This window comes from Oncorhynchus gorbuscha, linkage group LG11 (genome assembly GCF_021184085.1).
Source record: "Oncorhynchus gorbuscha isolate QuinsamMale2020 ecotype Even-year linkage group LG11, OgorEven_v1.0, whole genome shotgun sequence".
NCBI lineage: Eukaryota > Metazoa > Chordata > Actinopteri > Salmoniformes > Salmonidae > Oncorhynchus > Oncorhynchus gorbuscha.
Window position 1 is genome coordinate 41,664,415 of NC_060183.1, and position 15,631 is coordinate 41,680,045.

Sequence of the window (15,631 nt, forward strand, 5' to 3'; positions counted from 1 at the left end):
CAGGGAAATGTCAGAGCGTCTCTCGTATTGTTACGTCGCCAACATTTCAAGAATAAATTCTATATGGGAGCTAACATGGCGACTCTTCTAAAAACCTAGCCTAACTCTCTATATATATGGCTCTGGCCTCTACCCCAAGATTTGCACCTCTAAATATGAGCAGTTTTTCCCTCCACGGTGTCACCTCTGCTCTTAGAAAATGGTACAGAATATGTGAGAAACAAATGGTAGTGAAGTGTTCATGTTCTCTCAGACACCAAAAGATGAATGGGAAAAGAAAATAAACAATTCTGGAGTCATTGGAACCCAGCCAGGGTTCTATGAGGACCATGACTCACTGGTGCCTGTGGCTGTTGCCGTGGCGACCGGCTGGGCGATGTCTGGCGGTGGCTTGAGCCTCATGAGTTCCACCAGACTACTGCTCTTCATGGTGCTGCCGGTCCTCAACAGGTCCTTCAGCTGGATCTGACACAGAAGGAAATATACATGTTATTTCAAGGAAAGTTCTCGAGTTTTCCCCCTTTTTGTTGCCATTTTGCAGATGGCAGCATCGGAACTGAAAGGCATCTTAGCCCTCGTGACACCTACTAAAATCAGAGCATGCACACACACTTGTTTATTTCATATTTTCAGCTGCATTTTTGTACCCATTGCCACTCCCAGGGTAAAAGTGTTTCCTCCACTGACCTGCTCTCTGTTGGAAGGAACCACTGTGGAGACTGGGGAGGGGAGAGCAGTGGAGTAGGTAAGTGTGGAAGAGGATCCCCGCAGGGCTGAGGGAGCTGAATGGACCACCTTAGTGACTGTGATGGTGTGTCTGGCCGTGCCTCCAGTTGAGGGCTTGGTCACAACAATTGTTCCCAGTGATGGCAACTGATTCAGTTGATTTAAGACAAATGTGGTAGTTGAGGGCTGAGGCTTGTGCTGGTGGACCAGTGAGGAGGGACAGGGAGGAGAGGTTGAGATGTTACCACACAGAAATTATACTGCAGTACAACACGCTAGATATTCCAATTCATTATGCAACTGGGTAGTTTAACACAAGGCATATGTTTTTTTTACGAAATGTGTAGACGCAGCACAAATATTCTGTGTCCTTTTTTAAGTGGAAACCAACAGGAGAAAACATTTTCAAACTGTTGACTGACTAGGTTTCTTGGTAAACACTGTAACCCATATTTTGTTGAAGAGAGTTCCTACCCTGATTGAGACTGCAGGTGTGGGTGGAGCCATTGCCTCCATCCCTGAGCCAACACCCAGGGCACTGATGGAGATGGACTGGAGGAGAGAAACAAAACTCACATCAGCACCAGAGAACACTAAACATCTGAAGCAGCAGCACCCGGAGTGACCTTAAAAAAAAAAAAAAATTACAAGGAGCATGTGTGCGCCTAAGTTGAAAAATGAAGGCGCACAAAGAAATATATTTGAGATTACAGGCCCTTTTCTTTGTAGTAATGGCGCAAGTGTGACATTCATGAATCGGCACTCAGTGTATTCTCCATGGCACTCAGGGGCTGCAGTACAGTGAGGTAATCATTGCAAAAATGATATGGGCGATTTTTTTACACAGCAAACTATTTAGGCGCATACACAAGTAAAACGGATTCACTGTAGAGCCCTGCCCAGGCTGCCCTTTAGTTATGTATTTATACAGATCAGAGGAGAGAATGCAACTACTGAGATGCTGGGAGGTCACTAAACTACTGAGATTAGTTAAATGCGTTTCCATTCATTAAACTCAAAAGATGCAGAAGAGCTAGAAGCCACTTTGGACAATTGGGAAGATGCCTCCCTGTGTTTTACTTACCTGTGGGGTGGGAGAGGGAAGAGCAGCATCCTGAGGGTCAAAGTCGAACAGGTCGTTAGGGCAGATTCCGCTCTCGCTCAGGGCTGCCAAGAGCAAATCCTGTCCAGGATCCATCATCTGCAAAACAAATTGTTAAGTGACATCAGCAGGGGCCGAATAGGAAAACACAATCCACTGTTAGTGATCTAACCAAAATTGTTTGTGTCTGTAGTTAACTGTATTTTTCAACACTACTTGGTCTCTTATGTCGTACAGACAGTGGGCTGTGACAGCTTTTATTTAACAGTAAGCTGTCTAACACACCCTGATACAGCACACAATTTCACACCAACAAATACAAGCATAAGAGCTCAAAGATCATTAAAAACTACACTATGAAAAAAAATACATATAGTTACGAGTTTTGAATCAACTGCTTTCATGTAAAATAAGTAGCAACAGATATTTCTAAAACATACAATAGGACCTAATGCACAGCTCCATGTGGCAGACATGTGACCACTGAGAGACTGTTTACCTTGGTAATCTAACAGTTCATCCAATCATCAGACCAGATATCTTCACTCAGCTGTGCACTAATAAAGTATGATGTTGGTTGCTGCTGCTACTAGTAATTAAAATAAATAAAAACTTCCCACCCAGAGCAGATGATAGCAACAGAATGTTGACTGGCATGTAGCACCGGCCAGGAAGCGTCAAGGATGTTTAGAAATGTTCGACAGTGGGTCCCAACTCTTAAAACAAATCGATCAAGGTAGACTGCAAGAATATTCAGCAGTTACACACTTAATTACAAGGTGTACATCCAGGTGTGTGATATTGAGAATTTGTCTGGTTACAATGTGACCCGGACCCTGGCACGTGTTTGCACTTGACTTGCTCCCTACTCCGTAGTCTCAATTTCCTGGAGTGACGTCGTCGTTCGCAAGACTAGCTAACAGTAGCTAGCTAATGTCAAATCTAACATGTTCTATATATGCTTGCTGTTTAGATCAGGCTAAGACATTTAGAAGATTCATGTGGCTTGTACACATACATAGCTAGGAAACCACACACCCTCTAAAGTCAATAGCACTGCAGTATATTAGCTATCTAACGTTAGCTACTTGAAACTCACCTGACCATTAGCTAGCTAACGTTAACTTGGCTGAGCTGTCCACTGATTTGATCAATCAAGTTACTAAGTAACTATGGTATCAATTTACATCGATATGCAACTGTTATGTGTGTGAAAAGCAACCTTACTATTCACGCGACATCGGCGTAAACAAGTCCCATTCACCTTGGCATTTAAGCTAGTTAGCTTGCTGGATAACTTAACTATGTAGCTATGCCATTAGCTACTGCATTATAACGTTACTGAAACTGGCTAACCCCTACTGCCCGTTCTGAATTTTACTGCACTAAGAAAACAATGTACTAAAATACAACCCAAATAACACATTCGCTAACTAGCATCACTACTATTAGTAAGGTAATTATATCTACAGTAATAGTTAATGTTACAAAAGGAATTTCGCTAACGTTACTCTGGTTCGCTTTAAGTTATCTGGCTAGTTAGCTAATAGCGTACTAAGCCGTGTTGGTGTTATGCTCTGTCACGCCGTTAGCTAACAGCTAACGTTAACGTTGCCGCGTTAGTTGCAATGCGAAGAGGACAATAAAATACAATTCCACGAAAACAACACGTCACAGCCTCACTATCTACACTTCACCGTGATCCTGGGGAAATCACCAACCATTTACAAATATTTGTGCCAGGCAACAACACTCACTTGGCAGTCAACGGGTGTCCAGTTTATCGCGGCGGTTACAGGGGCTGTTACCCTCTTCGCTCCGCTGTTTTCTAACCACCTTTCGCCATCTTTACCAAACGACCAGAGTCTCGTATTGGTCACGTGACGTTTAGCCCGAGAGCTGGAATTTTCAGGCGCGAATTCCTAGCACTCCGTCGATAAAAAAGGATATCCAAGTGGTCGCGGGGCGTCCGTTGGCGATCAGCAATCGATAAAGAAAAGAATGTTGACATTTCAAGCACAATTTTAAACCTTACAGATTCCAGAAACAGAGTGCTAAACCCTCGTCACGTGACCGCGTGAAGTCTTTGAAGGAAGTGACGTCCAGTCGACGTTTCCTCATTATGCAAAATATGTCATTGGGAACCCCCATTTTGGTAAGGTCAGGGTAAAACATTTGCTACGTTATTAGAGATCTGTGTGACATGATTTCAAATCATGACGGCGTTAAGGTCTAATCCTTTGTGCTGCATGTTTATATATTGCACAAATCAATCAATCAGTAGTAAACCAATCTAAATCATAAAGAGACCCAAAAAGCAAACAGCAGCATAGAGGCAAGGAAAATCTCCCTGGAAAGTCGAAACCTTGAGAAGGACCACTCAGATGGTGACCTCCCCGGCTGCATTACTTCATGCTCTTAATAGCATCAATAATAAACAGAAAATATATGATATATAATAGAATAATATTTTACACAATCATTCAATGTTATACCGTGCAGTGTCAAAAGGTAATTCTTTAATGAGGATGATGATAATGATTCATGTTGATTAATTAACTCCCCAAAACAATGTTAGACAGCGCCGCCTGCTGGCTCTGCTTTAGAACTTATCGTCCCTTTAAATGTTACATGGCTCCCTCCTTGAATGAGTTACATTAAAACATGGCGGAGGGGAGGAACTGTGGAAACTGCCTGGGCTGAATAATTTCAAAGGAAAACATACAAAAGTGACCTTTGTGGAGACGGAGGAGAGTGTACGAAGGCAGCAGAGGTGGGATGACTGTTGTATGACGCTGGGGACATACGGGGAGACACGGCTTCTGGATATTGTTTTACTGCAACAGAAGAGTGGACCTGAAGCCTTTTTCGCATAAATACAAAAAACAAAACAATCCAGAAATGAACGGGGTAAGTTGGCTGTAACAATTCGTCAAATGTGTACTTTGTTATTTTACAAAAAAATAGGTTACATTAATGTAGGACAATAGAGGGGAGTGGATTGTTATTTCTATGCTAGTTAGGTATTTGTTTTTAACGTTACTTGATCAATGTCCAACATTGCATGATGTTAGCTAGCATGGTTAGCTAGCTAACTATACGTTATTCTCCCTACTCCAGCTAGCTACTCCTATCGGTTGAATAAGCGAATGGTCGAAATAAAAAGTTAGTCGCTTTTAGTGGGCGAGGCATTTGTAACTCATATATACAGCCACGTTTGCATGTTCTCGAAAACAACATGTTTGTCACAAATAATGTGAATAAGCGAACGGTCGAGCTAACAACCAGGAGGCCCGTATGTTGTGCGGGTGTATTTAGTCATAGTTAGCCAAATTAGGTTGCTGGCTGGCGTCACTGCTAGTGTATTGACACAGGTCTCCTCTTTTTCATGAGACCAGGTCAGGTGACATCCAGACATTACTCAACAGTTGTTATCGTCGAATGTCCTCGACATTAACCTTTTTGGAAAATTAATTTCAACGTTGTGTTAATTTACATGGTTGACGTTTCCACACACACAGCAACAGCAAATGATTGATGGTTTCCACCTCTTCCTTTGACAGGATATGGTACTAAACAGCCACTCCATCACTCTCCTGGGCCACAGCAAGTCCAAATCACCTGTCCGTGATGAGATGACCATCAAACTCATTCAGGAGGGAAAGTACGCTGGATGCTGCTCTATACAGAATGAAACACAGAGGCAAGCGGATGGTATGTAGTGTATTCATTGAACTACTGCAGCGCATGTCCTGTTCTTTCTATTTGCCTCTTTCCTGCAAATCTACACATTCTGCCATCGGGTGGAGAGAAATGTTTGCAGTTTTAATATGATATCTGAGTGAGAGTGACTTAACAAAATCAATGGGGCCATGTGGGTGGTAATTTGACCATGATTAGGCATTGCATGCCACCAGTTGCCCATACCTGGCCTAGATCAATGTGTATAGACATTTTGTGGCTTAGTGAATACTGAGTCAAATGTGTGTTATATCTGAGGCGCTGTGGGTTTAGTCTGTGGCATCTCGATATTCTTGTTTCCTCAGTTTTTGATTGCTTTGTACATTTAATGAAAAATGGGTTTATGTGAATGAGATGAAGACATTGACATGAACACTGTTATATCCTCATCTGACTTCCCCTTTGCTTGCCCCACCCAGCAGCCAGGAGACTGAACTCTGAGGCGGCATGCGTCCTGAAGCTGGCAGACGTGGAAGAGAGCCACAGCCAGTGGCCCTGCAGGACAGATGAGAACCAGCATCAGTCCTCCCAGCAGCTTCTCCACTTCTCCCCAGTCTCCTGCCTCCGTTCCCCAGCTGATGTCTCCTCCCCTCCTGCCCCCAGTAACATCACCCACACCCTACTCGCCAACAACACCGCTGCTCACCTCGCCAACCAGAGGAGGGACATCCGACGCAAGGCCAAAGGGAAGAAGTCAGCACTAAGAATGTAAGCTCTCACTGGATGTCACACACAATCACATTTTGTCAGGTGTTTTTATAGCTAAAAAACACTTGTTACAATAGCTAGGGACTGTCAAATGCATGCACTAAACTGGAGCATGTGAATAATTATGTAAAAAGGGTGTATTATAATTGGAATTGGTGAACTGCAGAGTTTGTGCATCTCCCATGTGCACATATTCGGAGTGAACTGAACTTGAGGTAGTGGTGGCTTTGTGAGAATTGTTATTTCAATCAAAATACTACTCATTACAGAGTAAGCCATAAAGCTTCATATGATGCCATTTTTTTCTTCTCCCTTTTGTTTCATCTCAAAACCAGAGAGCAACCTCTGTCTGAAGTCCATAAAGCATATTGCATGGAACAAACAGTTACATGGTCAAGCAAGTTGATGTTTCCTACGTTTTCGGACCGCTAAACAGCTATTGACTTAGAACCAAACAGTTACTGCAAGTCAAAGAAAACCGGAGCTGCCTCTATTCCAGCACCATTTCAACATCAAATCACCTATGCTTACAGTGACAACTAAAAGATGGCAAAAACAATAGTCTAATCAATGTAAAATTGTGATATGATGTGGCTGTCCATGCTTCTGATTTCTGTTTGCGTGCACGTTCGTGAAAGTAGAAAAAATGCTTGCTCACTAGCCTAACTTCCTTTCATGAGCAACGTTAGCTAGTTAACGTTAGCCTTCTACATCTAGTTACATATTGAACTTCTATTCTCTCAGGTAAGGGGTAGGGCTGTGGTGGTCATGAGATTTCATAAGCCGGTGATTGTCAAGCAAATAACTCAGTCTCACGGTAATTGACAGTTAACATAAACACATTAGCATCTCATGGCTTCCACACATAGCCTACAAGCCATTTTAAAAGTCTAATAAAGCCATGCAATATATCCTACACATCACAATAAACATGATTTATTTTAGACTGGTCCAAAGAAGCACGATATGGAGAAAATGTAGTCTATTTCAGAAGAACATAATAGCATTCTCTTGAGTTGTCCTGATCTGGCTATGCCAAATGGCTGTGGGCTACACGAGTTCATTTAGCAGACAAGATTTGCATAAAATTCCGTGGCATTATTTTGTAATATGAATTAAACAAAGCTGAATAAAATATACATTTCTCCAAACGATTTGAGTGAGTGTGCACATGTGGCTTTTCTGTGAGCAGTTAACAAATAAATAGTTACTCGTGTATGGTTCATTTTGAGTTATTAATATAACTTCAGTTGTTTTACAAAAGTTGGGCTGTATGTTTTGATGTTTGATACATTGTAAGGCTGCATGATGAGACTCTAATGATGATGATTTGGAAAAAAAAGTATCTTGAAAGGCTTGAGCTCTGCTTTGTTTTTGTTTTTTTTGCGCAGGCTGTACACACCATCAGTCTCTCATTCACAATTTGACAAGCACTTGATAATGAATTTCACGGTGGCATAATGCACCTAAAAAAATCAATGCTGCATTGTGCCCTTCTCTGTGAGTGTGCAGCGCCTCTTACTCACATGGCTCAAATGGTGATAATTTATCATTCACAAGTGATAGCCTAATATTGTCACCCATCAGACAATTCTTGATTTAATCTTGTCTTTACTATATAGTAAAGACGGCGACGGTGGGTTTGTGCCATTAGACGCCGTTGTTGCCTGTGATGTCTGGTGAGGACCTGCCTTACAACAGGCCTACAAGCCCTCAGTCCAGCCTCTCTCAGCCTATTGCAGACAGTCTGAGCACTGGTGGAGGGATTGTGCGTTCCTGGTGTAACTCGTGCAGTTGTTGTTGCCATCCTGTACCTGGCCCACAGGTGTGATGTTCAGATGTACTGATCCTGTGCAGGTGTTGTTACACGAGGTCTGCCACTGCTAGGATGATCAGCTGTCCGTCCTGTCTCCCTGTAGCGCTGTCTTAGGTGTCTCACAGTACGGACATTGCAATTTATTGCCCTGGCCACATCTGCAGTCCTCATGCCTCCTTGCAGCACGCAAGGAACGTTCACACAAATGAGCAGGGAACTTGGGCATCTTTCTTTTGGTGTTTTTCAGAGTCAGTAGAAAGGCCTCTTTAGTGTCCTAAGTTTTCATAACTTTGACCTTAAATGCCAACAGTCTGTAAGCTGTTTGTGTCTTAACGAACTTTCCACAGGTGCATGTTCATTGATTGTTTATGGTTCATTGAACAAGCATGGGAAACGGTGTTTAAACCCTTTACAATGAAGGTCTGTGACGTTAATTTGTAAAAATCCAAATCTCTTTGAAAGACAGGGTCCTGAAAAAGGGCTTTTTATTGAAATGTTTTAGTTTAGTTAATACAATGTTTTAAAGTTCCTTGTAGACCGGCCATGTGTAGCCAATGCGATTTTAAAGGACATTTATTTTGATCATGTTATTCTCTACCTGCAATGGTTTTTATTTGTTGACTTTATGTAGGTTATTTTTACATAGATGGCAATACAAGTTACTTTTAGGATTTTGAAATATGACTATTATAAATGAAATTGTTCCACAAATGTGCATATGAAAATCATAACTGGCATGCAGATTGGTAGAAATAGTAAGATAAATTGGCACTCCAAATGGAAAAGGTTGCTGACTCCTGGTGTAGCCTATTACCTACTGGCAACTTCAGGAGCATAACAGCCTAATCTGCCAAGGCCAGCAGCAGCGGGGAGGAAGAGGGTCAGGAACGTTGTATTTATTTTCATTTTTAAAAAAAATTCTCGTCCTGGTTAGGCGGTCTTGGTTTCTGGATCCCTCTTCAGTCATTTGTATGTTTTAATGATTTAATCTGTGTGCTTAAAGCATCAAGCAAGCTCAGTAGCCTACATGTATAAAATACAGTTTTTTAAAATGTCAATTTCTAAAGAACAGACCACTGTAGGTCGGGGACAGATATATAATTGATGTACCACAAAGGGCTGCAATGTCTGTCTGTTGGACACTTTGATAAGAACATGGCACATATGTACCCGTATATGTAAAAAATGGTGTTTGTTAATTAATGCTAGTTCATACATTTTTTTTAACAGAGCAGTGAGCAGGAATTCCCAAAACCGCAAAGTAACCGACTACTATCCCATAAGGAGAAGCTCCAGGAAAAGCAAAGCGGAGTTGAAGGTGAGCGCAAAGTGCATTTATTACCTTGTAATATTTAAAGCATTGACCACTTCCATGCTGTTATATACAAAATATTTTGTGGTGTACTGTGCAGATTATTGAGAGATAAACAGACCTAGTGTGAAATGAGGGTCATGTGTGGAATGGGTGCAACTCAATATTAGGTGTTCCTAATGTTTGTTTTACCCAGTGTATATCCCCTGTCTGATTCCCAGTAGATCAGGGTTCCTCTCCTCCCGGGTGCACGTTTTGGGTTTTGCCCTAGCACTACACAACTGGTTCAAATAACCAACTCATAAAGCTTTGTTTGCTTCAGCTGTGTAGTGCTAGGGCAAAGGCCAAAACGTGCACCTGGGGTGGACACTTGAAACCAGTTGTGTTTGGGTAGTGATGGACTGTGCCAAAATTGCTGAATGTTTTTTGTTTGCAATAAGGCTGGACCTCTATGATTGTTTCAGATGAGGTCTGTTTCAGAAGTTTGGCCAGTAGAGCAGGGGGTTCCCAAACCCTCTCACTCGGGGGGGGGGGGCTGCTTTCTGCATTATCCCACGTCCCCATGCACACACCATGTATATTTCTATGGGCTCAAGCACTGTTCATGACGAACTATTCACACCCTTTTTGTTGGTGGAGAGAATTTTGCAAGTTTTAATGCTTACTTCCTGCAATTCTGTACATTTTTCCATGTCTAATGTGTATTAATGTGATATTTGAGTGACAAATTACAACAATATCTATGGGCTAAAAAATATAAAAAATAAACACATTAGCTGACATGGGCTAGTTGATTTGGACATTTGACAAGTTCTAATATAGAGCTGTGGTGATAAACCAGAAATGACAGACACTGACATTGCATTCCTCTTACGTTGGTGATTTTGCTACACAACGTTCCTGTAGCTTTGTTCTAAAACCATTATTTGGTCGACAGTAATGGCCCATGCATTATGTTGATTCCTGCTATGGAAGTGTCTGCCTGTCCCTGTTTTGCTGTCGGCTGCTGACTCAATCCCACTGCACACGGAGGAGGGAGTGATGCATTCTGAGAAGCACCGTTGCATAAAATACTATTGCGACAAATACATTTTCAAAGCAACTAATGTTTTAGTTACAGAGGAGAGTCACAACTTTCTGTGAGTGTATATAATGTGTTTCTCCACCACTTAATATTGGGTTCATGGCATTTCATGGCATCACTTTACAACTGGAGTAGGCTATGCAGTATGGGTTTTGAAGCGCCTACGGAGCCGAGTGGAGCGTGCCATTTTCACTTAATAGGCTTACATCTAGTGGCCTAGCACTGGACTGTTTTTGTAGGACGTTAGATTACATTTACTGGCTATCTATCAACAATATCATATTCAGAGTTAGCAATCTAGCTAAGTGTTTTGAGTTCCCACTTCCTCAAGTGGTAAATAATATAGCCTAAATGCCAATATGCACAAATTCTCTTAAGAGCCCAAAATGAATCTGATCGTGTTTGGATAGGTTACACATCAAGATACAATCATGCATTTTTCCTATATATATTATCATAGGCTACCATCTTTCTTACTTGGCACTGGAAATAATTGTCTAGAGCCCTGCCACCATTTTCAAAAAATTACAAAATAAATATTTTGTCGTATGTTGTTATTGAGCAAAATAGTTACTTTATCAGACTTTTTGTCCATATCAACCAGCTCTAGCACCTCCCCGGAATTTTATTTATTTATCTGACGTTATCGTTTTATCATTGCACATTTTTTTGCCCCTTCAATTTATGGATTTTTGTCCACATGGCCCAACTCTAGTACAGTAAATAAAAGTAGTGTAGTTCAGTGTTCAGAAAAGAGTACAGTACAAGAGCACACGAGTTGAGTACATTATACTGTACTGAACTATACTCTAATTTACTGTACTGAGCTCTACTATGTTGTACTTTGTTGTCCAAACTTGTGAAACATGGATGTCTATGATTGGTTCAGATTTGGTCTGGACCAACCAAAATTGGTCTTTTTTGGTGATGTAATGTGATTTATTTATATATTTTTTTGCATTTCTGTGTAGTACAGATCAGGGACCTATGATTAAGTTCTGTTACCGGGTGTAAATTCACTTCAGTTAAATAACCAAAATATGTTTTTCAAAGTTGAGGCGTCATGTCATAGCTGACACTATTTCTGTAGACATCTTTTGAATCTTAATTTGGAGCAGATATTTAATTATTGTAAACTGAGGGAGATTTTACCTCAATTCTGTTACCAAACTTTGCATCTGCACAGTTCTTCTAGTAAGTGTTTGAAATGTTCAGTGTAAATTGTTTAAAAGTAGTCCTTGTACAGAGTTGTATGATTTTGTTCAACTTTTTAAATCAATGGTTTTAGTTTGGCCATACATTTTAAGTGACAAATTGGTGGAATTGCCCCAATACAGTATGGAGAGTATAGAGATACTGTTAACTGGTTCTCTGGCTGAGATTAGCTATACTGCCATTAGTAACTGTGAATAAGGACTTGTGTTCCTTCAAATGTGGAGCCAAATTTTACATTTCTTATTACATGTCCTCTCTGCTTGGATTCTCTTACAGTGTGAACAAAAGAAACACATCGACGATCTGATCATAAATGGGATTGAGGAAGGAATGGAGGTACACTCATTGATCACAGCGCTTAGCCAATCTGACTGAGAGGCCCTGTATTTGAAAACCTTGTTGCTATGTTCATACTGACATATCATGAAATGCATCTCTCACAGTTTTCAGAGAAATAGTGTGTGATACTAAGTTCATTTTATTATTTCAATAGACTATATTGTATTCCATGAGTGAAAATACAGTACATTTGGAAAATATTCAGACCAAATGGTTGTTACATTACAACAACAGTTATTCTAAAATTGATTAAATCATTGTTTTACCTCAATCTACACACAATGCACAATTGTATTAAATAAATTGCAGATGTATTAAAGTATTCAGACCCTTTGTTATGAGACTAAATTGAGCTCAAGTGCATCTGGTTTCCATTGATCATCCTTGACGTTTCTACAACTTTATTTACCACAGTCCACCTGTGGTAAATTCAATTGATTGGACATGATTAGGAAAGGCACACACCTGTCTCTAAGGTCCCAAAGTTGACAGTGCATGTTGGAGCAAAAGCCAAGCCATGAGGTCGAAGGAATTGTCCATAGAGCTCCGAGACAAGATTGTGTCGAGGCACAGATCTGGGGAAGGGTACCCCAAAATGCCTGCAATCGGGGGAGAAAGGCCTTGGTCAGGGAGGTGATCAAGAACTTGATGGGCACTCTGACAGAGCTCAAGAGTTCCTCTGTTTTAGATGGGAGAACCTTCCAGAAGGACAACCATCTCTGCAGCACTCCACAAATCAGGCCTTTAGTAGAGTGGCCAGATGGAAGCCGCTCCTCAGTAAAAGGCCCATGAGAGCCCACTTGGAGTTTGCCAAAAGGCACCTAAACGACTCCCAGACCATGAGAAACAAGATTCTCTGGTCTGACGAAACCAAGATTGAGCTTTTTGGCCTGAATGCCAAATGTCACGTCTGGAGGAAAGCTGTCACCATCCCTACGGTGAAGTGTGGTGGCAGCAGCATGCTGTGAGGAGGTTTTTCAGTGGCAGGAACGGGGGAGACTAGTCAGTATTGAGGGAATGATCAACAGAACAAAGTACAAAGAGATCCTTGATGAAAACCTACTCCAGAGCACTCAGGACCTCAGACTGGGGAGAAGGTTCACCTTCCAGCAGGACAACGACCCTAAGCAAAGACGATGCGTGAGTGGTCTCTGAATGTCCTTGAGTTCCCAGCCAGAGCTGAGACTTGAACCTGATCGAAACATCTCTGGAGAGACCTGAGAATAGCTGTGCAGTGACACTCTCCATCCAACCTGACAGAGCTTAAGAGGATCTGCAGAGAAGAATGGGAGAAACTCCCCAAATACAGGTGTGCCAAGCTTGTAGCGTCATACCAAAGAGGACTCTAGGCTGTAATTGCTGCCTAAGATGCTTCAACAAACTACTGAGCAAAGGATATGAATACCTATGTAAATGTGGTGATTTAAGAACCTGTTTTTGCTTCGTCATTATGGGCTATTGTGTGTAGATTGAAGGGGGGGGTTGGACATTTGAATCCATTTTAGAATGTCTAACGTAACAATGTGGAAAAAGTCGAGGGGTCTGAATACTTTCCTAATGCGCTGTATATTTATTCCCCAAATGGTACAGGTGCAGCATATAGAGGGGAAGGGTCGAGGAGTGTTTGCCACCCAGTGTTTCGATAAGGGCCAGTATGTGGTGGAGTACCATGGCGACCTGCTGCAGGTCACTGATGCCAAAATGAGGGAGGCCGAGTATGCTCTTAACCCTGCCACCGGCTGCTACATGTACTACTTTCAGTATCTCTGCAAAACATACTGGTATGTCAAACCACTCTCTCTTATGTGTCTCTGGTATAGCCGCAAAACTATTTCAGCGTTCTCACTGTTGGCTGCTCACTAATGCAGTATTTGTTTTAAGTTGCATGATGTAATAACTTTTCAACCATAACAAACTGTTAGATTAACCTAATATCAGCGGCGGGGGGGTTTTCTCAACTGCATCTCCCTCTAGTGTGGACGCCACGAAAGAAACGGGTCGCATGGGTCGTCTGATCAACCACAGTAAGAACGGCAACTGTCAAACCAAACTCCATGACATCAACGGGATGCCTCACCTCATCCTGGTGGCATCGCGAGATGTCGATGAGGGCGAGGAGCTGCTCTACGACTATGGTGACCGCAGCAAAGCTTCCATCGCAGCCCACCCCTGGCTCAAACATTGATGGAGACATGATCCAGCTCAAAGAAAAGGGAAAATGCTAACAACACCTTGGTTTCTTAATAGATCGTTTTTTTTTTAAATGTAAAAAATTGCCTTAGCAACAGAATGTGTCATCACATGTTTTTTTTGTTTTTTTTGAAAGGGGGGGTAGTTTGTGCGTTTAGTGGGGAGGGAGTTTTTGAGGAGGGTGGGTTAGGTTACAGTGACTTAAACACACATTTAGATTGAGGTACACCTTCTAAATGTCTGGCGACATCAATACTTTTAATATATTTATCAGTCTATGAAACATGCTAGTTTTTTCCAGCACATTTCTTTTTGTATATTTTGTATTACCGGTAGACCAGTGCTTCCACGGCATGCAGGTTGTAGTTCAGTGTTCTGCATTTTTATACAAAGTTTTTCTTAATTGGTTGTATGGTAGTTAGTTGCTAAGCAATAATTATATTTATGGTACCAGAACCCTTTCTGGTTGATGCAGAAAACAGAACTATTAGATGCAAACTTACGAGCCGTCTTTAAAAGGTTCCAAAAACTGGAATAGGATTCCAACCATTGAAACTCACACTTTATTTGAAATGTCAACTTTATGCTATGTTATGTATAGTTGTTTTATGAACTTGAACAAATCTGTACCTCTAACACACAAAGCTGTCAATGTCCACAAACAAATGCTCCATGAGGAAGTATTTAAATATGTATGCTGGGGTGGAGGCATCATTGAATAAACAGGTTTTATGCAAATTATACCCCAGCTTGTTTTTGTCATGATGTCGGACTCTTCTTTTTGCATTTAAACACCTTGCTGATTTACAAAGCTGAATTTGAGGACAATGGATTGATGATTTGTATAACTACTGTTCAGAGGGCATCAGATCCCCTCTAATATTTAATGTTGATTGCATGAGGTTGGCTTAGTGAGATGCATTTCCGAACAGAACGTTCTAAATTAAACATTTCCCATGCGGACTGTTTTTAGTGATGAAAAAAACCAGTTCCATTAGAAGTGGCCATCCAAGAAGGCTCAAGGTCATTGGCCACAGGTAAAATGACATCAAATCACACATCTACAGTAGCTTTAATTAGACTGATCATGACATACTTTCACAAAAAATCAAGAGAAATCTACTAGGCAAATCCTTTTTAATCATTGTCATATGAAGAGAAATAATGAGGAATTATAGATCAAACGTAGCAGTGCTCATTGGACATAGACATTACACAAGTTGGAATTCACAAATTCAACAATGAGTTGTTTGGAAGGAGTCCGTGGCTAACTGCAAGCACTGCAAAGCAATCACTAGCCTACTTATTCAGTGGAGTGGGTGTGTGGTCCCATGTCTGGGTTTAAGGGTCTCTTTTCCAAGTTTAAAAAGGTAAACATTCAACATTGGCCATGCTGTC

At 41.3% G+C, this 15,631-nt stretch overlaps 2 protein-coding genes across 8 annotated transcripts in view; one reads left to right on the forward strand and one right to left on the reverse strand.

The window, feature by feature from the left end:
- Positions 1-3,920, reverse strand: part of LOC124048654 (protein strawberry notch homolog 1-like) — a 30,788-nt gene extending 26,868 nt beyond the window's left edge. For 4 of the 5 annotated variants that reach the window (XM_046369648.1, XM_046369647.1, XM_046369646.1 and 1 more), the window contains exons 1-5: positions 3,586-3,920; positions 1,811-1,927; positions 1,201-1,278; positions 688-924; positions 339-465 (exon numbers count right to left, since the gene is read on the reverse strand). In XM_046369648.1, the coding sequence (XP_046225604.1) occupies positions 339-465; positions 688-924; positions 1,201-1,278; positions 1,811-1,927 (559 nt within the window). In that variant the 5' untranslated portion in view covers positions 3,586-3,920. Of the gene's footprint in view, positions 1-338; positions 466-687; positions 925-1,200; positions 1,279-1,810; positions 1,928-2,327; positions 2,662-3,585 lie in introns of those variants that run through there. The other variant, XM_046369645.1, reaches the window with a different exon arrangement.
- A 540-nt stretch (positions 3,921-4,460) lies between these two features.
- LOC124048656 (N-lysine methyltransferase KMT5A-A-like) lies at positions 4,461-14,974 on the forward strand. Of its 3 annotated transcripts, none has more exons than XM_046369649.1 (7): positions 4,461-4,738; positions 5,392-5,542; positions 5,989-6,277; positions 9,324-9,411; positions 11,981-12,040; positions 13,634-13,824; positions 13,982-14,974. In XM_046369649.1, the coding sequence occupies exons 1-7, from the start codon at positions 4,730-4,732 to the stop codon at positions 14,226-14,228; spliced, it is 1,035 nt and encodes a 344-aa protein (XP_046225605.1). In that variant the 5' UTR covers positions 4,461-4,729; the 3' UTR covers positions 14,229-14,974. The 3 variants fall into 3 exon arrangements, with proteins under 3 accessions (XP_046225605.1, XP_046225606.1, XP_046225607.1); XM_046369650.1 differs by having other exon boundaries at positions 5,992-6,277; XM_046369651.1 differs by having other exon boundaries at positions 4,465-4,738; positions 14,018-14,974.
- Positions 14,975-15,631: the final 657 nt, after the last annotated feature.